The following is a 25,616-nucleotide window of genomic DNA, read 5'->3' on the forward strand; positions in this document are numbered from 1 at the left end:
ATGTTCATAGCAGCATTATTCATAATAGCCAGAAGCTAGAAACAACCTAGACCTAGATGCCCCTCAATGGAAGAATGGATTAAGAATACGTGGTACATATACACAATGGAGTACTACTCAGCAGAAAAAACAATGACATCATGAAATTTGCAGACAAATGAATAGAACTAGAAAATATCACCCTGAATGACGTAACCCAGACTCAGAAGGACAAACATGGTATGTACTAACTAATTTATATTTTATTTTAACTATACATTTTTATTCTTCCTTTTTATCTGACATTTCCTTTGGATGTATAGAACAGCTTTCCATTTAGTATTTTTGTATGATTCCTGAGTGTGCAAATGAGTAGGTTCTGATTTCTCTGCCTTCTCTTGGGCTCTTTTCCTTCTGTTTGTATTTTGTACAATTCAGATGTGTTAGTTTTTATTTTATCTGATTTATATTATATTATTATGTTATTATCCCTTAGAAGCCTGTTTGATTTCTAATGAGAGACAGAAAGAGGGTAGATCTGGTGAAACAGGAACTAGAAGAAGTAGAAACAGGGGAAACCATAACTGAAATTTACATTGTGAGAAAAGAAGATTTTTTAAATAAAAGAAAAAACATAAAGCCAGGAACAACATAAAAATGGTAGAAAAGAAAAGAAACCCAGCTGTATACTATTTTGGTCAGATAGAACTTATTAAAAATTTTGAAATCCTCATGAACATTGATGCAAAAATACTCAATAAAATACTGGCTAACTGAATCCAGGAACACATCAAAAAAATGACCACCATGACCAAGAAGTCTTCATCCCAGGGATGCAAAGATGGTTCAACATACAAAAATCTGTCAATGTAATACACCATATAAAAAAACTGAAAGAAAAAACCACATGATCATCTCATTAGGTACTGAAAAAGCCTTTGACAAAATCCAACACCCCTTCATGGTAAAGGTTCTAGAGAGATCAGGAATACAAAGAACATACCTAAACATAAAAAGGCAATTTACAGCAAGCCAACAGCCAGCATCAAGTTAAATAGAGAGAAACTCAAAGCAATCCCATTAAAATCAGGAACAAAACAAGGCTGTCCGCTCTCCCCATACTTATTCAATATAGTACTTGAAGTTGTAGCTAGAGCAATAAGACAACAAAAGGAGATCAAGGGGACAAATTGGAAAGGAAGAAGTCAAACTTTCACTATTTGCAGATGATATGATAGTACATATAAGTGACCCCAAAATTTCTACCAGGGAACTCCTACAGCTGATAAACTCCTTCAGTAAGGTGGCAGGATACAAGATTAACTCAAAGAAATCAGTAGCCCTCCTATATACAAATGATAAATGGGCTGAGAAAGAAATCAGAGAAACATCTCCATTTACAATAGCCACAAATAATATAAAATACCTTGGGGGTAACTCTAACTAAGCAAGGGAAACACCTGTATGATAAAAACTTTAAGGCTCTGAAGAAAGAAACTGAAGAAGATATCAGAAAATGGAAAGATCTCCCATGCTCATGGATAGGCAGGATTAACATAGTAAAAATGTCAATCTTACCAAAGCAATCTACAGATTCAATGCAATCCCCATCAAAATCCCAACACAATTCTTCACAGACCTGGAAGGAACAATACTTAACTATATATGGAAAAACAAAAAACCAAGGATAGCTAAAAGATTCCTGTATAATAAAGCAACTTCTGGAGGCATCACAATCCCAAACCTCAAGCTCTACTATAGAGCTACAGTAATAAAAACAGCTTGGTACTGGCATAAAAACCGACATGTGGACCAATGGAATCAAATTGAAGACCCTGAGATTAATCCACATACCTATGAACATACAATTTTGGACAAAGAAGCCAAAACAGTACCATGGAAAAAAGAAAGCATCTTCAACAAATGGTGCTGGCATAACTGGATGTCAACATGCAGAAGACTGCAAATAGTTCCATATCTGTCACCATGCACAGAACTCTAGTCCAAGTAGATCAAAGACCTCAACATAAATCCAGTTACACTGAACTTGATAGAAGAGAAAGTAAGAAGTAGTCTTGAACACATTGGCACAGGAGACCTCTTCCTAAATATAACACCAGTAGCACAGACACTGACAGCAGTAATTAATAAATGGGACCTCCTGAAACTGAGAAGCTTTTGTAGAGCAAAAGACACAGTCAAAAAGACAAAGTCACAGACTACAGAATGGGAAAAGATCTTCACCAACCCCACATCTGACAGAGGGCTCATATCCAGAATATATAAAGAACTCAAGAAATTAGACATCAAAATTCCCAACAATCCAAGTAAAAAAATTGCTATAGAGCTAAACAGAGAATTCTCAACAGAGGAAGCTCAAATGGCTGAAAGACATTTAAGGAATTTCTCAGCATCCCTAATCATCAGGGAAATGCAAATCAAAATGACTCTGAGATACCACCTTACACCCATCAGAATGACTAATATCAAAAACACTAAAGACGGCTTATGCTGGAGAGGATTGGAGCAAGGGGAACAGTCCTACACTGTTGGTGGGAATGCAAACTTGTATAGTCACTTTGGAAATCAATATGGTGCTTTCTTAGAAAATTGGGAATCCATCTCCCCCAAGATCCAGCTATACCACTCTTGGGCATATACACAAAGAATGCTCAATCATACCACAAGTACACATGCTTAGCTATGTTCATATCAGCATTGTTTGTAATAGCCAGAACCTGGAATCAACCTAGATGTCCTTCATCTGAAGAATGGATAAATAAAATGTGGTACATATACATAATGGAATACTACACAGCAGAGAAAAACAGTGACATCATGTGGTTTGCAGGCAAATGGATGGATCTAGAAAAAATCATCCTGAGTGAGGTAACCCAGACTCAGAAAGACAAACATGGTATGTACTCACTCATAGGTGGATCCTGGATGTAAAGCAAAGGATGACCAGACTGCTACTCACAACTCCAGGGAGGCTGCCTAGAAAAGAGGACCCTAAGAAAGACACAGGAATCGCCCAATGACAGAGAAATGGATGAGATCTACATGAGCAAATTGGATGTGGGGGGTAATGAAGGGCAAGGGTCTGGGTCAGGAGAGCTTAGGGGAGCTAGAGATCCCAGCTGGATCAAGAACAGAGAGGGAGAACAAGGAAAAAGATACCATAATAAATAAGGACACCATGGGAATAGGAAGAAGCAAAGTGCTAGAGAGGTCCCCAAAAATCTACAAAGATACCTCCACAATAGACTACTGGCAATGGTCGAGAGAAAGCCCGAACTGATCTACTCTGGTGATTGGATGGCCAAATACCCTAAATGTCATGATAGATCTCTCATCCAGTGACTGATGGAAGCAGATGCAGAGATCCATGGCCAATCCCCAGGTGGAGTTCCAGGAGTCCAATCAGTGAGAGAGGGGAGAGATTATATGAGCAAGAGATATTGAGACCATGATTGGTAAAAGCACAGGGACAAATAGCCAAACTAGTGTAAACACATGAACTGTGAACCAACAGCTGAGGAGCCCCCATGGAACTGGATCAGGCCCTCTGGATAAGTGAGACAATTGATTAGCTTGAACTATTTAGGAGGCCCCCAGGCAGTGGGACTGGGACCTGTCCTTATTGCATGAGCTGGCTTTTTAGAACCTATGGCCTATGCTGGGACACATTGCTCAGCCTAGGTGAAGGGAAGAGGGGAATGGGCCTGCCTCAACTGAATCTACCAGGCTGAGCTGAATCCCCAGGGGAGTCCTTGGTTTGGAGGAGGGGGGAATAGAGAATGGATTGGGGGGATGTTCAGGGATGTGGGAGGAGGGAGGACAGGGGAAACCATGGCTGAATGTAAAATTAAATTAATTATAAAATGTAATAAATAAATAAATAAAGACTATAGTACATCACACCTTACATGCCTTGGAATTCCCATGTAATCAGCTTTTGCAATCTAAGCTTATGAATAACTTTAATTTTAAGCTATGTACACTTCCAGGCCACTGAACCAAAAATAATTCATTTTCTGGTTAGAAATTCAAGAAGCAGAAAATAGGTCAAAAGTTACCTTATAAAATTAATGTCTACAGATATAGAAGACATATATGTGTATTGAATCCTATCTTTTTTTGTTGCCTAGATCAACTGGGATCAGTTAAAGTCAATGATTTAATTTCTTGTAAAAACTGTACAATTTCTGTAAAGAATCTTGCATTCCTTTCCCGATGTGATGCTTTCTGGGCTGTTCAAAAAAAGACAGAGCAAAGCCCTATTGTTAGAGTTATAGAAACACAGGCACTGAAAGACAGATAGACAGACAGACTGATTTACAAAACAGCATTCAATCAGGAACTGATTAAGACTCACGGCCAGGCGGTGGTGGCGCATGCCTTTAATCCCAGCACTCGGGAGGCAGAGCCAGGCGGATCTCTATGAGTTCGAGGCCAGCCTGGGCTACCAAGTGAGTTCCAGGAGAGGCGCAAAGCTACACGGAGAAACCCTGTCTCGAAAAACCAAAAAAAAAAAAAAAGACTCACACAACAGACAAACAGAAATGAAAGAAGACTAAGGCAAAAAACTAGAGAAGTCTAATCTGGGTTCATTGTGGGGTAGCATATCAAGAGGAAGTGTTTTTAATTTCCTTTATTTAATGCTACATATTCACATTATTAGTGACTCTGAGTTTATCATTAATGTATTACAACCTATGCAGCACAAGATTCAGTATTTTGAGGTACATCATCTGGAAGCAAACACAATTGCTTTGCATTAGTGAAACTTTCTCAAATGTCCCTTATTAATGTAAGAAATAAGTTCATTTAAGACCTATCAATGTACTACCTTCTTGGCTACATATATTCTGTAATGAAGCAATGGCACACAATTTCTCACTGGGAAATTGGAATCAGAAGTGGTTATCCATAAATTATAGAGTTAATTCTCAGCTGGCGTACTATTCAAATGTAAGCATTAAAATGGAAGAAATCAAAGCTGTAGATGTAGAAATAGTTGATCACAAAATACATATCCATAGGAAATGAGGTCTTGGTCATGTGATAGAACTCTAATATGCAGTTTTCTTTCTAGTCTTGATATTCAGGTAGTGATGAAAAGTTCTGGATTCAGAGTGATGATTGAACTTCTAACACAGGCTGCTCCATGGGATTGTGTGCACTAGCAGGTACTCAAATGTGTGTGATTTATACAGTGCATGTTCTATTGATACACGACATCAAATATGTAATCATACTATTTCCAGTCATGAACATTATTGTTCATAGTGCCTATATGTCTGTAATAAGCTCTATCTAGGATTAACTATTTCTTACACTTCCATCTCAAAACTCATTTGAAATAATCTGATACAATCCAAGTCAACAACTCAAATGGTAATTAGAGAATTGGTTTGATGAACTAGGATTTTTAGCAAATTTACATGAGCAGAATCATGTTTGGGGCCTTTATGTCCACTGAAACAGATGGAACCATAAGGGATATGGAGGGAAAGATAATCATAAACAAAATTATTACCCCTTATTTGTCACCTGGAATTAGGAACTCAGATGCAGGGCCTCAGGACACAGAGTGCTTAAGAATCCTCCAGAGCTGAACAGTGAGCTGAAAAACATGACTGAGAGAAGTACATGCATTCTTTACTAGTAACTACAGTAATAAAAGGAGACACCTAGATATGTTCATGAATAATTGATACATGGGTTTCTGTCTGACTCTTCATGCTGCACTTTACTCAGACTCCTCTCTTGGAGACATGACAAAGATGCTCTCTTTGATCTTTGTCTTTTTGGTCCTGAAGCTTTCCCTCATTTTTTGCAGTTTGACTGATCCCAAGTGCTTTTGGAGAGTAAAAGACAAGAGAAACCAGGAAGGAGATGAAGAGCTTGATTGTTTATTTTCTATTTACACAAAGCATGGATATGTGAAGAATGATCATTTCACTGGGAATCTAGACAAGAAGTAAGTACATCTTTCATTCATTAATTTTAGTAGATCATGGAAAATGATGTATTCTAGGGGTACTGAGAAATAGAACATGATTCTGTGTGTTCTCAATCTGTTTTGTCCTCCCTCCTCTAGGATATAATCCAGATTTATTTCATGTTTTACTGCTGGTTATCTCCCTATAGCTAATGATTAAAGGGATAGTTTGTAGCTTGTTTTTTATCACTCTTGAGTCAACATTTCCAGGCAGAAGCTGAATAAATGACCCACACTGTCTACCTTGCTCCTAGGAAGAATCCCTTAATATGACAATGCCCATCTCATCAAATCATGTGATGTCTCTCAGAAACATAGTACCAAACTTATCTTTGAGTTTACTTCACAGAGACTACAGTAAGATGGTGTTTATTGTCCTGCTAGTGCTTCATCCATCAACATGGATACCCAGTTCCTGCAGTTGGAATGTGGTGTATCTGCCCTGAATTTTAGTTACACCTGTGAAAAGATACACAGATTTTGTTTAAAAACTTGGTCATAATTTCATAATTGTTGTGTTCTATGACTCCTGCAGTTGAAATCAGGGATGAGAATGCTATTTCTGTTCACTATAAGAATTTTATGCTTTCCTTTCCTTTACATTCTGGTTCATATGAATAAATACATTTTTGTTGTATTAACAATGTCAGGACTTTTTCAAAGTTCTAAGTTGGAAACTTATAAAGCACCTGCTTATCATAGTACATAATTTGTGCATTTGTTAGGAGATGCCCCTGCAAGCAATCATTTCCTAATTCCCATTTCAAGTGGTAGAATAAAAAGATGCTCCTGTGGTACCTGCTAACATTTAAAAGAGGACTGCTAAAGTTACAAATTCAGTCATGATTCCCCCGATGGAAGGTCATTCCCTGACTATAAATGGTCATGTCTCTTTCTGCTGCATATATTTTATGTTTTATTGATTCTACACTTTCATCTCTTTTATTTTATTGAAAACAGATTATTGTCTCATATAATACATCCCAACCACAGTTTTCTCTCTCTCAACTCCTTCCAGAACCTTTCCTCCAACCCTCTTCCATAGATCCACTCCACTTTGTTTCCTCTTCAGAAAAGAAAAGACCTCCAAGAGAGATGAGCCAAACAAGACAAAACAAGATACATTGAGACAAGGCAAAAACCCTCATACTGAGGCTGCACAAGAAAACCCATTAGAATGAAAAGAGCAGGGAAAAGAGTTAGAGATACACCTGCTCCCACTGTTAGGATTCTCATAAATTCACCATGCTATCAGACATAACATATACACAGAGGACCTAGTGCAGAACCATGAAGGCACCATGTTGTTGCTTGTTTCTCTGAGCCAATGTGAAACCTGATTGATTCAGAAGGACTTGTTCTTTTGGGATCCTCTATCTCCTCTGGTTCCTAGATTTTTTCTGTTTTCTCTTCTGTAGAATTTCTTGAGCTCAGAGAGGAGGAATTTGTTGGGACTTCCCAGTTCAATTCTCTCTCTCTCTCTCTCTCTCTCTCTCTCTCTCTCTCTCTCTCTCTCTCTCTCTCTCTCTCTCTCTCTCTCTCTCCCCTAGCATAATATCTGGCTGTGGATATATATATGCACTCTCATCTGCTGATGGAGGAAGCCTCTCTGATGGCAAGTGGACAAGGCACCAGTCTTGAGTATAGTATAATATCATCAGGAGATTTTTTTCCCAGGAGTTTTTGGTCCTACCCTAGGTCACTGGGTTATCCAGTCTCTAGTTCCTGCCATCCAGTCAGTGTAGAACATGGACTCCATGTCCTGGCCTGGGCCTCAAGTTATACCAAACATTGGTTGGCCCTCCCACAAATTCTGTGCCACCATTGCACAAGCACATCTTGCAGGCAAGAAAGATGAGAAGTGGACAAATTTTATGGCTGCATTCGTTCTGTAGCCTCAAGGGTACCTTCCTGCACCAAAGAGAGTAGAACATAGAAGTAAAGACTCCATGTGTGCTCCAGCTAAACCTCTCCATGTTCAATGAGCTGTGAGTGCATTTTCCTGTGCAATAGGGTTCCAATCTCAGTTACCAGAGAGCATTACTCTATATAGGCATTATGCTGGGTTGTTTGAAGATCTCCACAGGACCCCCTCAACCAACAATACAAGCAAACACAACCCAATTCCACAACTGGAAGCCTTGTCTGGTTTTAAAACATGGCCATTTCAGACTCTATATTCTCCCTTATAAGGAGTCCTCACTAGGATCAGTCTTAAAGATTCAAAGATGTTTCCACTGCACTATTTCCAAAACAAATGAAAAAGCTTGTCGATTCCACATGTCACTCCTGGAACTCTCTCCCTCAATCCCTTCACCCTGACCTTATTCTTCCCATGCCTATTAACAACCAGACCCACAAAATTTATCCTATTTCCTCTTCCCAAGGAAGATCATGGGTTCCCTATATACCTGTCCTCTTTACCTAACCTCTCTGGATCTGGGCATTGTAGATTGATTATCATTTAATCAACTAATATCCACTTATAAGTGAATACATGCCATATTTGTCTTTCTGGATCTGGGTTACCTCACTCGGGATAATTTTTTCTAGTTCCATTGAATGCCTGCAGACTTTATTTTGTCACATTTAACGGCTGAGTAATACTCCACTGTGTAAACATTTCTTTATCATAATATAGTTTTCTTATCCATTCTTAGGTCAAGGCATATCTAGATTATTTCCAGTTTCTGCATATTGTGAATAAAGTCACAGTGAACATAATTAAGCAAGTGTCCTTGTGATAGGTTGGAGTGTCCTTTCAAAATATGCCCAACAGTGGTGAAAATGGGTCTTGAGGTAGACTGGTTCCCAGTTTTCTGAAAAAAAAAACACCATATTTATTTTCACAGTGCTCTACAAGTTTGCACTACAACCACCAATGGAGAAGTGTTCCCTTGCGCCACATTCTTGCAGGCATGAGATGTTACCTGTGTATTTGTGCTTGGCCATACTGACAGATGTAAGGTGGAATTTCAAAGAAGTTTTAATTTGCCTTGTCTTGATGGTTAAGGATGTTGACTATTTCATAAAGTGTTCCTCAGCCATTTGAAATTCCTCTATTAAGAATTCTCAGTTTAGATCTGATTCACATTTTTAACTGTAATATTTGTTTTTTTATTATCAAGTTCCTTCAGTTCTTTATGTATTTTGGATATTAGACCTCTATCAGATGTGGAATTGGTAAAAATCTTTCACCAATATGTAGATTGCCTCTTTGTTCAATTAATGATTTACTTTGCCTTTTTAAGCTTTTCAGTTTCATGAGGTTCCATTTGTTATTTTTTGAACTTAGGACCTGTGCTATTGGAGTTCTGTTCTAATGTTATCTCCCATGCCTATGCACTCAAGGCTGTTCCCCAGATTCTCTTCTATTAGGTTCAATGTGTCTGGTTTTCTGTTGAAGTCTTTGACCCACTTGGACTTGAGTTATGTTCAGGGTGATAAATATGGATGTATTTACATGCAGCTACCTGCTGACATCCAATTAGACCAGCACCATTTGCTGAAGATGCTGTCTTTTTTCAGTATGTGTTTCTGGCTTTTCTATCAAAGATCAGGCATTCATTTGTGTCTGAACATATGTCTGGTCTTCAGTTAGATTCTGTCGATCATCATGCCCGTTTTTATGCCAATACCATGTGGTTTTAATTACTATAGCTCTGTAGCACAACTAGAAATCTGGGATGGTCATAATTCTACCAGTTCTTTTATTGTTCAGGATTGTTTTAGCTTTCCAGGTATTTTTGTTTCTTCATATGAAGTTCAGAATTTTCTTTCAAAGTCTGAAAATAATTGTGTTGAAATTTTGATGGATACTGCATTGACTCTGTACATTGCTTTTGGGATGATGGGCATTTTTGCTATGCTAATCCTATCAATCCATGAGCATGGGAGATCTTCCCATCTTCTGATATCTTCCGAAATATCTTTCTTGAAATACTTGAAGTTTTATCATACAGGTTTTTACTTGCTTCATTAGAACTACTCTAAGATATTTTACATTATTTGACGCCTCTGTGAAAGATGTTGTTTCCTTGTTTTCTTTCTTACCCCATTAGTTATTTTCATATAGGAAGGCTATTGAGTTTTTTTAATTAATCTTGTATCAACCTGCTTTTCTGAAAGTGTTCATTAGTTGTAGGAGTTCCGTGGTGGAATTTTGAGTGTCTTTTATGTATTTTATCATATTATTTGCAAATAAGGATATTTTAGCTTCTTACTTTCCAATTTGTATCCCATTGATCTATGTCAGTTGTCTCATTGCTGTAGCTAAAAAATGAAGAATTATATTGAATGGATATGGAGAGAGTGGACAAACTTGTCATGTTTTAGTGGAATTGCTTTAACATTCTCTCTATTTAATTTGATGTTGACTACAGCCTTACTCTAAGTTGCCTTTATTATGTTTATACTTATTATGTCAGTATGTCCTCTGTATCCCTAATCTCTCCAGGATTTTTATCATGAAGGGGTGTTGTATTTTGATAAAGGCTATTTTGGCATCTAATAATATTGTCATGTGTTATTTTTTTCCTTTCAGTTTATATTTACTGATTTTCCTATTCTACTTTTCCCCAGCTTCAAATTTTCATAGCTTATATACATATACTACAGCAAACTTTGACAATCAAAAAGGTTACAAGGCTATTTCTCAGGGTCACAAAGCATTTCTTTGTAAATAGGATAAGAGACACAAGCAGCGTAAACTTGTCAGCTATGGTTAGTGACCAGCTGCAGCCGCAGTAGTAAAAGTTTTGCTTGTAACATTATCTATTAAAGGGAGAGTTTACAGGGGTTACAGAGGAAAAGGATAAACTCGAGAATTCTAATGAAGAAGTAAAGAAATCCCGTACTATTCTACACTTCTTGAGTGTAACTAATACTATAGGATAATATTCTATGATCAGCAAAAAGAAAAAAGCACAAGTTTCTTCTGACTCAGGACATAGCCAACACTGGAAGCAGTTTCTAATTAGCCAATGTGCAAACACAAACCACCTGTGTGTAACCATGGTGACCTGTATAAAAAAAGAGGGGAGCCAATTCACATCAGCGCTTTCTCCAAAGGCTGGCTGGCATAGAAAACCATCTCAGATCCAAAAATACATTTTCTGTCTTATATGTAGCCCCAGAACACAAAGAAAAAACATTGTAGCTTCTTTGTTTAAGACTGAGAGGCCAGGCCACCTCCCTGAAATTCTGGCAGTCTGTGGAGCTTCTCCCACAGTAACTAGGCTTAAAGGTGATTCCCTCCAGACTAGTTTAAGTTAACTCATTAATTGTCTGCTATCCACATAATATCCAGGACTTAAACATAAACAATTACTAAACTGAGCCTAAAATCTTGTAACATAAACTGAGGTTAAAAGTATATTTAAAATGTTAATTGCTTAAGGAATTCTGCCAGATGCCAGTCTGTGCATTATCAACTGGTCCAGGTGGGGTGAAGCTCAGGGCAATTTAAGTCACTTATGTACCCCAAAAGACTTTGATTCAGCAAAATTGAACATTCTGTAATTCCATCCTTAAGTATAATCTGTGAAAGTCAAACTGGTGATCTCTCCACAGAGATACTTCATCTGACCACTTTGTCCTGTCTGTAAGCTAATGATACAGAACAGGCTTCTAAGTTTCTCATCATAATGTGGAACAAAAGCTGAACTATGAGGGCTTATTTTATTCAACAGAAATATGCAGTGTAGGGAGAATTCATTCTTCTATCAATACACAGGAATAATTGTGCCAAGACAATGAAGAACACACTGTCAAAGTTATGGGACAAGTACCATGGCTGTTTTAGAGGGGTACCATGGTATCACACAAGAGAATTACAGACAGAAGCAGTCAGCTATTCATAGGTAATATTTCTTATAATCCTTGCTCATGAGTTTCCTCCACCTGAAGGTTGTTTTCTGGTGGGTTGGCTTTATGAATATTGCTCTTGCCTGCTGCATATCTTTGCAGACTCCATCAATCAGTGGTCTCTTAGAGTCTGCAGCATATATGTACAACCCCTTCTAGATTTTAGGGTCTCCATTAACCCTAAAGTCATGTTTAATTTTAGTTTGTCTGTATTTATATGTTACTTGGCCTTTTTCCTTTGCAGCTTTTAATATTCTTTCTTGTTCTGTATTTTTAGTATTTTTATTGCTATGTGGCAACATCAAATCTTTTGCAATGTGTCTTAAACAAAAATCATATATTATCTGGTTACTCCCATGAGCTTTGTGCCACTATTACACTAGCACATCTTTCAGGTAGGTCACCATTATAGATCTAAGGGTTTGTAATTGGGTGGGTGAGTGTTTCTCTTTCTCTTTTGGTAGCATATAAAATATTTTCAAGCAGTCAATCAATATGAAGTCTTTAGGTAAGCAATAGCTTGACTTCATCTTCAATAAGCTGGGTAGATGTCATCTTCAGCCATAGGACCTTACTATCAGTTTATAGAGAGAAGGCTTGGCAACAGCATGGGTAGTTTGGGAGTTCCCATGGTGTCCCTTTGGTTAACTATTTCCTAGGATTCAACCCATTCCTGGCACCAAATGAAGCCTCACTGGGTGATAAAAGATATCAGGCAGTGTTGGTCTCCTCATTATTTGGCAATTTCATTTAGATTGCCTTCACACATGTATATATTTTAGGATGCTTACACTATTTTAGATTTCCACACAATAAACATGATTGAGAAAGTGTCTCCCATAGTACAATGTAAAGTCATCAGGGTATATGTCCAAGAGTGGTGTGCTGGATAGTTTTATGTTGACTTGACACAATCTAAAACCATCTGAGAGCAAAGAACCACAATTAAGATGATGTTGCCATTGTACTGGTCTAAAGGCACACCTGTGGGTCATTTACTTAATTAGTGATTGATGGGAAAAGCCAAAGGCATTGTGGATAGAACCATCCTGGGGCTGGTAGTCGCAGGTAATATAAGAAAACAGGCTAAGTATGCCATAAGAAGCAAGCCAGTAAGCAGCACCACTCCATGCCTGTCTATCAGTTTCTGCCTGTTTTAGTTCCTGCTCTGAATTTCTTCTATCATGAATAGGGATGTGGAATTTTAAGACAAACAACCCCTTTCCTCCCCAACTTGCTTTTTTTTTTCATTTTTTGAGACAGGGTTTCTCTGTGTAGCTTTGCGCCTTTCCTGGAATTCACTGTGTAGTTCAGGCTAGCCTTGAACTCACAGAGATCCGCCTGGCTCTGCCTCCCGAGTGCTGGGATTAAAGGTATGTGCCACCACCACCCGGCTCCCAACTTGCTTTTGTCATAGTTTTTCACCACAGTCATAAAAATCCAGATCCAGACAGGTAGGACAGACAGGTAGTACAGCTTGATGTACATCTATACCAAGCTTTCTGAGGAACTTACATACTTATTTTTATAGTTGTGTAAAAGTTTGAACTCCCATCAGCAATGGATGAGAGTTACTATTACTCTGCATTCTCGTACCATGAGTTGGCATTTGTTTGGTTGGTGTTGGCCATTCTGACTAATAGATCAAATTTCAAATGATTTTGATTTGCATTTCTCTAATGACTAAGGATTTTTAATATTTCCTTATGTATTTCTCAGACTTTTGTGTTATCGCTATCAAGAATCCTTTTTAGACCTGTACATTTTTTGGCATAATTTCTTTTTTTCTTTCTTCTCTATATTTAGTATTATTTCATCCAATGTATCCTGAGCACAGTTTTCCCTCCATCAACTCCTCCCATTTCCTCCTCCTCATGTCCTCTCTCCCACAATTCATTCCTCTTCAATTTCCATTCAGAAAGAAAAGGCCTCCCATGGATATCTACCAAACACAACATAACAAGTTACAATAAAAGTAGGAACAAACCCTTATATCAGGGCTGAGAAAGACAATCCAATAGAAGGAAAGGGGTCCTAAGGGCAGGCAAAAGAGTCAGATATTCCCAGTCCACTGTAAGGAGTCCCACAAAAACAAAAAGAAACAAGCTAACAACAATAATGTACTTGCAGATGACCAGCTATGGTGATTGAAAGTTTTGCTGGGTATAGTAGGAGTCTGGGTTGGCATCTGTAGTATCTTAGAATCTGCAGGACATCTTTCAAAGCCCTTCTAGCTTTTAAAGTCTCCCTTGAGAAGTGGGGTGTAATTCTAATAGATTTGCATTTATATGTTACTTACTTTTTTTTTTCCTTGCAGCTTTTGATTCTTTCTTTGTTCTCTGTGTGTGTGGTGCTTTGATTATTATGTGGTGGGGGACTTTCTTTTCCTACCCAATGTATTTAGTGTTCTACAAATTTCTTACAACTTTATAGGTGTGCCCTTCTTTGGGTTAGGAAAATTTTCTTCTAAGGTTTTGTTAAATATATTTTCTGGATCTTTGAGCTTGGATTCTTCCTGTTCTATTCTTATTGTTCTTAGTTTAGGTCTTTTTTCAACTAAGTTCTTTACTGCTTCTTTGAGAGTCTCACCTTATACACCACAATTCTGCTCACCTCTTGGTCCCTCATATCCTCCCCTCATCCCTGCAATGTCCCCCCACAAAAGGAAAGCTTCTAAAAATCCAAACAAAACAAGCATGAAAACAAACAAACAAAAACAAGAACAAACCAAACCAAAAAGAAAAACCCTATTCCCTTCTACTTCGTCTACTGTCCTGCCTATCCAACACCTCTTCTCTCATCCTGGTGGCATTGGGAGCCCCAGTATGTCACATAGTATACCCTTTTGTCTGATCAACTTTACTAACAAATGTTCATTGCAATGAGTCACTGGTTGGTCCAAGGCCTCCGGTCTCTGGTACACTATCTACACTAGATCCTCATGGAAATGCCTCTGTGATAACCCTGGCCACCCCCAAGACATGGAGATCCTGTAGGTATTGTTCAACAGGACCAGTCACTTCATGAGTTCTAGCAGGTCCTTAATAGAGTCGATGTTAGGATGGGACAACCCAAGACCCAGTTGTGGGCCTCGGTGGTAGCTAAGCTGGTCAGTCTAGCCACTGGGTCCAGCCACCTCAAGTGAGGGGGCAGAGCCAGCTCCCCTCTGCCCATGCCCTCAGGGTCGGGTCACCTTTCCTGTGGTGAAGCGTGGAGCCAGCCCTCCCAAGTGCAGGGGCCAGCTCTCCAGAGCCAGCTCTCTACCTGCAGTGTTCAGTGTGAGGTAAAGCCAGATTTCCCTGTGCCAGTGAAGGGCAGAGCTGGCTCAGCATGGCCCTCTGACTTCAACTCACATGTTTCCTATGGGCCCAAGCTGACATGAGCCACAGAAATCACCATAGACCCCAACTGTAGCTAGAATATGGACCCAGACTTGGCCCTCAGCAGTAGCTTGGATGCAAATGACATTCTGGCTCTGGGTTGAAGGACTGGCCACTCAGGTCAGGATAGGTCTGGTCCAGGACATCACCAAAGCCTCAGGTTGTAGCACTAACCCTGGGCTTCTATGTTACAATTGGTGGCAAAACTGGACTCAGACTTCAGCATAGACCCCAGCCATGGTAGGACCACAGACCCAGACAGCAGCAGCCTGGTCTGGATGTCACCATTGCCTCAGGTGGCACTACAGGTCACTCAGATCATCACTGGCCCCATTGGCAGTGTGGATCTCAGACACCAACAAGGCCACAGGCTGTGATCCAGGCCCCCATGTGGATGCTAGTGGCAATCTGGGCAGTAGACTTTGACCCAGACCGCAGCTGCAGTTCAACCATTGACCCAGACATGGCCCCAGGCAGCTGCTTGGCCCAGTAGATATCCTGGCTCCAGGTAGAAGCCCCAGCCACTCAGATCAGAATGATTCTGGCAGCAGCATAGTCCCTAGTCACCAAGAAGTGGCCCAGACCCCAGGCTCCATGTGGCCCTTGGTGGCAACATGGGCCACATGTAAGACTTATATTCACAATGTCCACTTCACTTGTATGTGGCAATTTTAGAGAAAATACTCTGTTATCTACCCTATTTGATAAGTCTAAGTTTTATCCTAACTGGTAATATCAACTCAAAACTATTTTTTAGGTCTTAAAATTTTTTTGACAAAAATTTAAGTGTTTATGTCTCTCAATCTTATAAATTTTATACCTCCTTTGTGAGTTTCTTTTCTGTATTTGATAAGGCATACTATAAAACTGTAACTATCTCATCTTCAACCCCATCACAGACCTGATTCCAATGTAATATTAACTGAGTAAACAGGAAGTGCAGAGCAGGCAACTTCAAAAACTGTAAGAAATGACAGAAATGATGGGTTGCCTGGACAGTCACACAAGCTACCTCTGCAACATTGGGGCATCCATCTTCAACCAAAAGACCTAGAATATCTGACAGACTTTTCTGTGAAGCAGGAAATTTGAAGAACTGTCCCACCTTGTCTTGGCAAAGTATGGCAGTTTTATCCCTTTGAGTCCTGCTTGTCCAGTTTGTGAAGTATACTTTTATATTTTATCAGTCAAAGCAAGGGCTGTTTCTTGCCCAAATGGTTAGCTTTGCCACAATGAAAGCAAATTCCATGTGGAGATTCTTCAATGCCCACCATCCTTTTTTGAAGTAGATTCATCCTTCCAGGAGAAGACATGTCTCACTGTCAGGAAAAGCCTTAGGTTATTAAAAATCTTAAATGCCATATTCTGTAAGTCTTTGAAGTGTTTGAAGACCACCTGTCTATCTAAAATACATATGACCTTGAGAGCATACCTTACATGACTACAAGCTTGATTGTTATATATGACTAACTGCTAACCTACATTTCTTAGTTATCCTAAAAAGTTTGTAATAATAACTTTTAATGATTAAATATTTACATTAAATTGGTAAATCAGCTGTATAGGTACAATACCTTAAATAATAGTAGAAACATACATACAGTATAATAAATATAACCTTACATTTATTTCAATATACAAAAACATCATAAATAGTAGAAACATATATAGAGTATGTTCTAACAAAACAAAAACCTTAAATTTGTGTCAAAATACAATAAATCCATACCAATGTAAAATATTTCAGATTAATAGTTGCTTTTTAGTTTAAAGGAGATTCAATAATCCAACCTTGTATTCTATCCTCTCCATATCCCCCCTTTTCCTTTTCAGAAAGATATCCTTGAATATAACCTCCTTTGTTCAGCTTTTTTCCTGACCATTACCAATAACAACTTGTAACCAACCCCCCCTAAATGATGACAAACATCCATATCCCACTGAATGATCAAAAACCACCCACCCTACCTCTTGGGAATGTGAGCATCATGTTCTCTAGTTTATTTCTTGTTGTCTGGGGATAGCAGGATCTTTGGTGGACTCTGAGAAAATTAGGATAATCAAGTCCTGGGAGAGCTAGCCATAACATTTATTGTCCAGTGTGGTGATATTTTATTTGTGCTGAAATGTAATATTTTATTTGTATGTTAATAAATAAAGTTTGCCGGGCAGTGGTGGCGCACGCCTTTAATCCCAGCACTCGGGAGGCAGAGCCAGGTGGATCTCTGTGAGTTCGAGGCCAGCCTGGGCTACCAAGTGAGTCCCAGGAAAGGCGCAAAGCTATACAGAGGAACCCTGTCTCGAAAAACCAAAAAAAAAAAAGTTTGCCTGGAGATCAGAGGTCATAGCCAGCCAAAAAAAGAAGTCAGGCTGTGGTAGAACACACCCTTAATCCAGTCACATGACAGGCTGTGTGTTCAAGGACACAGCCAAGCATTGTGACCCATGCCTTTAAACCCAGTACCAACCATAGAGACCTGGAGGTCTGTATAGACAGACAGTGACAAGAAAGTGAGGTGGCTGGGTTAAGAGAGAATTAGAAGACAGAACAGCAAGGCAATAAAGGCACAGTTTAGACAGGAAGCTGAGTCACTCACTCACTTGGGAAGCTAAGGCAGCGTGGTGAGCTAAGGTTAGTTTGTGGCTATTCGTTATTTCTCTGATCTTTTCGGCTATCACCCCTGTATTTGGCTCTGTGTTTCTTATTTAATAGGACTGTTTAGAAATTCATCTATATTTGATGCCCAACATGGGGCTCAAAACCACAACCCTGAGCTTAAGAGTCTCATGCTCTATCAAAAAATAACATCAATATAATGATAAATTATAGATTTAGGAAACATTTTACACATCATTTCCAATGACTGTTGCACTAGAGAACCTGAGTTGGAGGTTGAAACAAGGCAATAAGGAAAGGTGTGAGTTGGGATATGGTGCATGTAACCAAGGCAGTCAGGGGTATCCTCAGGCAAGCACCGTACTTGGAGTATTGGTGCCTGGCAGGACCTCTGATCAAACAGGGGACCTGTGCCTGAATTAGGAGCTGGGACATGGTGAGGAGGAACGAGGAGGAATAGGAGTTATAATATTTGGGCACTGAGAGAGTATGGGTGATCCACGGAAAGATGGCCTACTTGGACTTCTAGAGGCCAGTATGGCTTCTAGTCAAGAAGGTGCCTCTGTTGGAGTTGCAAGCCAAGATATGGTGACGTGAAGGGGAGGAGCAATTGACAGTAGAGTGGGCAGGCACTGAGAGGTTGGGGGCAGTCCATGCATGGGTAGCCTACCTAGAGTTAAGGCAGGAAGAATGGCCTCTAGTCCAGCAGGGTGTCTCCATTCTGTACCAAATTTTTAATTAGGTTATTTGTCTTCTGATGTCCAGTTGTGTTTTGTTTGTTTGTTTGTTTGTTTTCTTTATATAGTTTAGATGTTAGTGCTCTAGGATGCTTAGTTGCCCCCCCCAAAAAAAATACTTTTACCATGTTGTTGCTTTCACTCTGTCTGAATGATGGCATTCTTTGCCATACAAAAGCTTTTCAGTTTCATGAGATTCAATTAATTTATTGAGTTTCTGGGCTGCCAGTGTTGTGTTCAAAAACTCTTTTGCTATACCAATGAGTTCAAGACTATTCCCCTATTTTTTATTTCATCATATTTAGTTTATCTTGTCTTAAGTTGAAGTCTTTGATCTACTTAGCATTAAGTTTTGTGAAGGGTATAGATAAATGTGTGTTCTTCATCATTCAGTTATACAGTTTGGCCAGCACCATTTTATGAAGATGCTTTCTATTTTTCCCAGTGTATATTTCTGGCTTCTTTATCAAAAATCAGTTTCCCATAGGTCTATGGGCTTATGTATTGGTCTTCAATTCCATTCTATTGACCAAAATGTCTGTTTTGTGCCAATATCATGCTGTTTTTTTTACAACAGCAATGTAGTACAATGTAAGATCAGGAATGGTGATATCCCTAAGCATTATCACATTATTTGTGGTTGTTTAATCTATCCTGGGCTTTTCTTTCTTTCCATATGAAACTAAAAATTCGTTCAAGAAGTAAAACAATTAATTTATAAACAACGCCCCATATCATTTGACATATTAAACATTCACAGAACAGTAATAGCAGTGGGTCAATTGAAGAACTCACTTTTAACAACACATACACATCTCCAGTGCAGAATGGCAAGGACCTAGAAAACATGCAATAACTACAGGGCTTTCTGGAAAAAAAAGGGTAATTGTAGGAAATAAAGGAAGAAGACAAGGCAGAAAAAAAGTTATTCAAGTATGAAAAGCAGAAAAATAGACGGAATATAGATGGTTCAGCAATTCAATACCAGATTCACAGACACAAGTCATATCTAGTTATTTGAATATGTACTATAGTCACAAAGCATGGCAGAAAATATAGAACACAAATAAAAGTTAAAACACTCATACACAAAATACTGAAATGATATGTTATACTTAAAAAGGATTATCAAACTGTTTAAAATTATATAAAAGCAGTTATAACCAGTTAAAATATGTTAAGTGAAAAACAAAACCTGAAGTGAATATATTAGAGAATTGTGACATATCAGAACAAATCTGAACCTACAAGGACTCAGGGCCAGTTCTGTGATACCCACCTAAGTGTATAGGATGATATGAATCAGTACAACCTAAGGGTCCATGTGAAGGGAAAGGAACTCATTCCTCTCAGGAAAAAGTTGTGATTATAACCAACCTTATATCATTCAATATTTCATAGCCTCAAATAGAAAATGAAAAGTAGAAAACTGTGTGGAAGCAAGGAGGAAAGTAATAATTATTATGCTATTTGCATTACTTATGACTCATTAGAATTTTCAGAACTGTTGACATATATTCTTCATACCCATAACAATGTCATGACATTGGCCAGTAATGCCTCTATGTAAAAAAAAGGATAGCTATCTAGATAGCAGATAATACCAAATTATTTTCTACCTATATTAAGTATTAGAATTACAGTATAAATGTATGAGATCCAATATTTGCCAGGATTTCTTTTCTGTTCTGTAGAATGCATACAGACTCTCACAGTGTTCACAGAAAACAGGGTAGAATTGTAGAAAACTTCAAAACAACAGAATACTATTAGTAGACAATATACTCCAACCACCTCAAAGAAATGAAATAAAACCTTTAAAATCCTCATATTCTTCGCCATGTCTCATATCCTAATATGCCACAATAATAGGACCTGTGTGCATCATCATAACCATGGGTTAGGAAAAAGAATCCAGTGCTGAATTCACACTAAGTGTGACTAAGATTATCATGTTTGGAACCTAATCTCTCATGAATAGTGTCCTCTATTTTTAGGTTGACACCAAAGAACATCCACTTGATTTTCTCTCTTTATTTTGCCATGGAAGAAATCAATAGGAACCCTCATATTTTACCAAACATTTCTCTGCTAGTTAACATTAACTGTGATCCAATTGCTAGTCATACAAAAACTAGTTTGTCATCAAGAACAAGTGAATATTTTCCTAACTACTACTGCACAAAACAGAGAAGATACTTAATTGAACTTACTGGACCATTGTGGAGAAAATCTGTCATTCTTGTGCCACTCCTGTACACCTCCAGAACTCCAGAGGTAAGACTGTGTGGATTACTTTAAATGAATTGCTTTTTCCCTTCAAGTTAACTTTCTGGGTACCAAGAGCAACTGGTACTGGGCAAGTACTGGGTGTGTGTCTATTCTGATCCATAAACCATAAACACTCAAACATTTTCTGTGAGGAAGCATAACTTTATCACAAATGGGCATGAGAGAACTGTGAAATGTTTTACCTGAAAACTTAGTTTATCTGTACATGTTTAGATAATCACAAGAAATTAGATATTATTGTAATAATTAGATGAAGAATTCATACTTTCTAATTCTCCTTGCATTTGATTAGCTCATTTAGATCTTAGACTGAGTGTTATGCATTCCATCATCTTCATATTGTTGCTTATGTTCTATGTCTTTCAGCTTTACTATGGTCATTTTCAATCTTTCCTGAATGCCCATGAACAATTTCCTCATCTCTACCAGATATCTCCTAAGGACACATCTCTAGCACTGGCTATGGTATCTCTAGTGGCTCACTTCAAATGGAACTGGGTAGGAATGATCATTTCAGATGATGACCACGGAATTCAATTTCTTTCTGAATGGAGAGGAGAGATGCAAAGAAGCATTGTCTGCTTAGCATTTGTGACTATGATCTCAACAGATTCAATGTTATACTTCAAAATGTTAAATAAGTATTATAACCAGATCATGATGTCATCAGCAAAAGTTGTGATCGTTAATGGAGACAAAGAATCTCATCTAAAGTGGAACTTTATCCTATGGCAATCTCTAAACATTCAAAGAATCTGGGTCAGTGTGTCACAATTTGATATGATCACAGTAAGAGGAGATTTCTTGCTTAAATCACCACATGGGACTCTCATTTTTTCACATCAGCATTCTGAGGTATCTGGTTTTAAACAATTTCTGCAGACAGTGCACCCTTCAAACTACAGTAATGAAATTTCTCTTGCAAAACTGTGGTGGACTTATTTTAAGTGTTCCTTACCATCATCTAATTGTAACAAACTGAAGTATTGTTCAATAGAAACCCTACTGAAATGGTTATTTAGGACACCCTCTGGAATGTCCATGAGTGATACAACTTACAACTTATATAATGCCGTGTTTGCTGTGGCCCACTCACTCCATGAGGTGCTTCTGCAACAAGTGGACACATGGTCCAATAATGCTGGGAAGGAACTGGAATTTGACCCCTGGAAGGTAGATTGTCTTACACTGAATAGCATGTATGTCATAGAGATGATGTTCTTAAAGGGAACAATAAGATCTAAATCCATGTAAATAAGGAATCTCTTTTCCTAAATGCATATGTGCCTGTACCCAAGCACTGCATATAAGGTAGATCATGTTAGTGTCACAAATGATGATGCAGCCAACACTGGCACCCAAGTCAGCATTTTACAATCTAAGTCAAGAAATATTGCTCAGATGTTTCCACCATACACACATCTCATATTTTTAACATTTGAATAAAAATATTTTCTCATGAAGTTATTATGTTGTAATAAGAAAATGACTTGTCTTTTTGTGATCAAAAAGTTGCTTATCAATGAAATGAATAGACACAAAATAATATCAAGTAGTTTTGCCACTTTTTGACCCATTAGGATCTCAATTCCCTAGGTTATGATCAAATAACACTGTTAGTAGAAAGAAGTAGGGGATGTGTCACTACTCTTCAAGCATATATTTCAGGTGTACATGCGTTAAGGCATGAAGTCCAGTAAGAAAATTGTATTTTTAAAGCATATTGATCTTTATATCTACATTGAATTTCTTCTTTTCTATTACTGAGTACTTATAAAAGTTACATTTTAGGAAAGGCTAATGAAAATTAGGATCATTACAAACATTATATTATCTGGCCAAATGTGTAGGCCCAGTTGAAACTAAAATGACAAATGTGTTTTAGGTATTCTCTTTGCTGAAGAACATACAATTTGTAAATCCTGCTGGAGACCTTGTAAACATGAACCAGGAAGTAAAACTGGATGCAGAGTATGACGTTTTCTATATCATGGATTTTCCACCAAATTTTGGACTTAAGGTGAAAATAGGAAAGTTTTCTGGACGTTTTCCAAATTACCAACAATTGTATATGTCTGATGAAATGATAGAATGGGCTACAGGTCTTAGACAGGTAATTTTGTCTTAATACTAATGCTTTATATGTGACATAATACCTATAATTAAATGATCTGCTTATGCTTCTACATGGGATAAAGCACTTTGACACTTACTACCATCTCTCTCTCTCTCTCTCTCTCTCTCTCTCTCTCTCTCTCTCTCTCTCTCTTTCTCTTTCTTTTTCTCTCTCAATTGACAATATATAATATCCATACATTCATAATATTTTCTTTAAAAACAATGAAATTTTGTTCTATTTTTTCTTCTATTGAAGATAGATTCTTTTCTCATACAATATATCCTGACTATACTTTACCCTTCCTCTACTCCTTCCAGTTTCTCCCTCCTCTTCCTCCCCTCCAGATGCACTCTCTTTCTGTTTTTCAGTAGAAAATAACAGGCTTCATAGAGATAACAACCAATCATAACAAAATAAAGTATAATAAAATGAAGGAAAAACTATCATATTGAATTTGGACATGGCAAGTCAACAAACAGAAAAGAATCCCATGAGTTGGCACAAGAGTCAGAGACCCACTTATTCTCAAAGTCAGGAGTCTCACAAAATTCTAACCTAATACTTTAATATAGACCGGTTGCAGACCCATGTAGGCTCTGTGCTTGCTGCTTCAGTCCCTGTGAGCTCGTATGTGCCTTGCTTAATTGATTCAAAAGACCTTGTTCTCCTGATGTCCTCTGTCTCCTCTGGCTCTCACAATTTTTCCACCTCCTCTTCTACAGGATTCCTTGCACTCAAATGGGAGGTATTTGATGGAGACCTCAAACTTAGACTCTCCACATAATATGTGTCTGTGGGTTTCTGAATCTGTTCCCATCTCCTGCTGGAGGAAGCTTCTCTGATGATGACTGGTTAAGGCACTGATCTCTGAATATAGCAGAACATTCGTGGCTGTTATGTGAAATTAAGCTAATTATAAAATAAAAATATATAAAAAAGAACCATGTTATTGACTTTTGTTTTTAGACCAACTGGTATTGGTCTCAGAGCTATCGAGTCTCTGCTTCATGTTTACTCAAGTTGTGAAAGGTATAACTTTCTTCTCTTGGAGTGGATGATAGGTCAACTCAGACATTAGTTGTACACTCCCATGAGTTCTGTGTCACCATAAACCTAGCATATTTTGTTGGCAGGATGTATTTTAGGTGAAGTTCTGTGGCTGGGTTGGTGTCCACATTTATTTTTTGGTAGCCTGAAAACTGCCTTCTGCACCAAACAGAGTAGAATGCAGGGATGAACAACTTGAGTTCTCCATTTTCAATGTATTGTAGTGCATTGCAATGCATGATCTCCTCCACAAGGAAGCCCCACTGTCAGTTTGCAGAGAGCAATGTTTTGTCTTAGCAACAGCCTTTATTGTTTGGAGATTTCCATGGGATCCCCTTAGCCAACAATTCATTGAATGTGTCCTAGTTCTACAATTGGAAGTCTAGCTTCACTACACAAGGTAGTCATTTGGGACTCTTTGTTCTTCATTACTAGTAGTCCTCACTATGATTACCTTCATAGGTTCTAGGAAGTTTCCATTGCTCTAGGTCTCCACACCACTACTCAAAAGCCCTCCTAATTCCAAATATCTATTCATTAACTCTCTCCCTCTACCCTATCTCCTCCTACATGATTCCCCCACTCTTGTCCACCAGGCACAGTCTACAAATAAAATCTATTCTACTTCTCTCTCCCATGTAGATCCCTTTGCCCTCCCATGCCACCTCTTTAACTTCTCTGGGTCTATAGAGCCTGGTTATCATATATTTAAGGTTAATATTTGTTGATAAGTGAGTACATGCCATAATTATCTTTCTGGATCCTTGTTACCTCACTCAGAATGGTTTTTTTGTAGTTCCATCCATTTGCCTGCAAATTTCATAACATCATTTCTTTTAAAACCTAAGTAATATTCCATTGTGTAAGTATACAACATTTCTTTATGCATTATTCTGCTGAGGGACATAGAGATTGTTTCTAGTTTCTGATTTTCATGAACAAGTCTTCAATGAATGAAGTTGATCAAGTGTCCTTGTGGTAGTACGGAGTGTCCTTTGTATCCATGCACAGCTATAGCTGGGTCTAGAGATATTTATTGTCATATTTCTGAGAAACTGACATCTTGATTTCCATGCTGGATATACAATTAGCACTCCCCCCAGCAATGAAATGGTGATTACCCTATTTTCACATCCTCACCAGCAAGAGATATCATTTGTGTTATTAAACTTAGCCAATCTGACAGGTGTAAGATGAAATCTCAAAGTAGTTTTATTTGGTATTTCTCTGATAGCTAAGGATGTTGAACATTTCTTCAACTGTTTCTCAGCTATTTGAGATTCTTCACTGAGAATTCCCTGTGTAGGTCTGTTCCCATTTTTAATTGGATTATTTGGTTTTTATTAATTGATCACTTGAGTCTCTTGAATCCTTCTATATTTTAGATATTAGTCCTCTGTCAACTGTTGAGTTGGTAAAGATCTTTTTTTTTTTCATTCTGTAGACTGCCTCTCTAACCAGTTGATGATGTCCTTTGCCTTACATAAGCTTTTCAGTTTCATGAGGTCCCATTTAATTGGCAGTCTCAGTGCCTGCATTATCAGTGTTCTGTTCAGAAAGTCAGCTCCTGTGC

At 38.2% G+C, this 25,616-nt stretch overlaps 1 protein-coding gene across 1 annotated transcript in view; it reads left to right on the forward strand.

Annotated features, from left to right (window-relative positions):
• The first annotated feature begins 5,759 nt into the window (after nt 1-5,759).
• The window catches only part of LOC128093872 (vomeronasal type-2 receptor 116-like), a 39,100-nt gene continuing 19,243 nt past the window's right edge, over nt 5,760-25,616 (forward strand). The window contains exons 1-4 of the mRNA XM_052711730.1: nt 5,760-5,965; nt 20,583-20,862; nt 21,244-22,050; nt 22,763-22,990. Of these exons, the coding sequence (XP_052567690.1) occupies nt 5,760-5,965; nt 20,583-20,862; nt 21,244-22,050; nt 22,763-22,990 (1,521 nt within the window). The remainder of the gene's footprint in view (nt 5,966-20,582; nt 20,863-21,243; nt 22,051-22,762; nt 22,991-25,616) is intronic.

The sequence above is a fragment of the Peromyscus californicus genome, unplaced genomic scaffold (assembly GCF_007827085.1).
Source record: "Peromyscus californicus insignis strain IS unplaced genomic scaffold, ASM782708v3 Scaffold_4__1_contigs__length_199733344, whole genome shotgun sequence".
In the NCBI taxonomy this organism is placed as follows: Eukaryota; Metazoa; Chordata; class Mammalia; order Rodentia; family Cricetidae; genus Peromyscus; species Peromyscus californicus.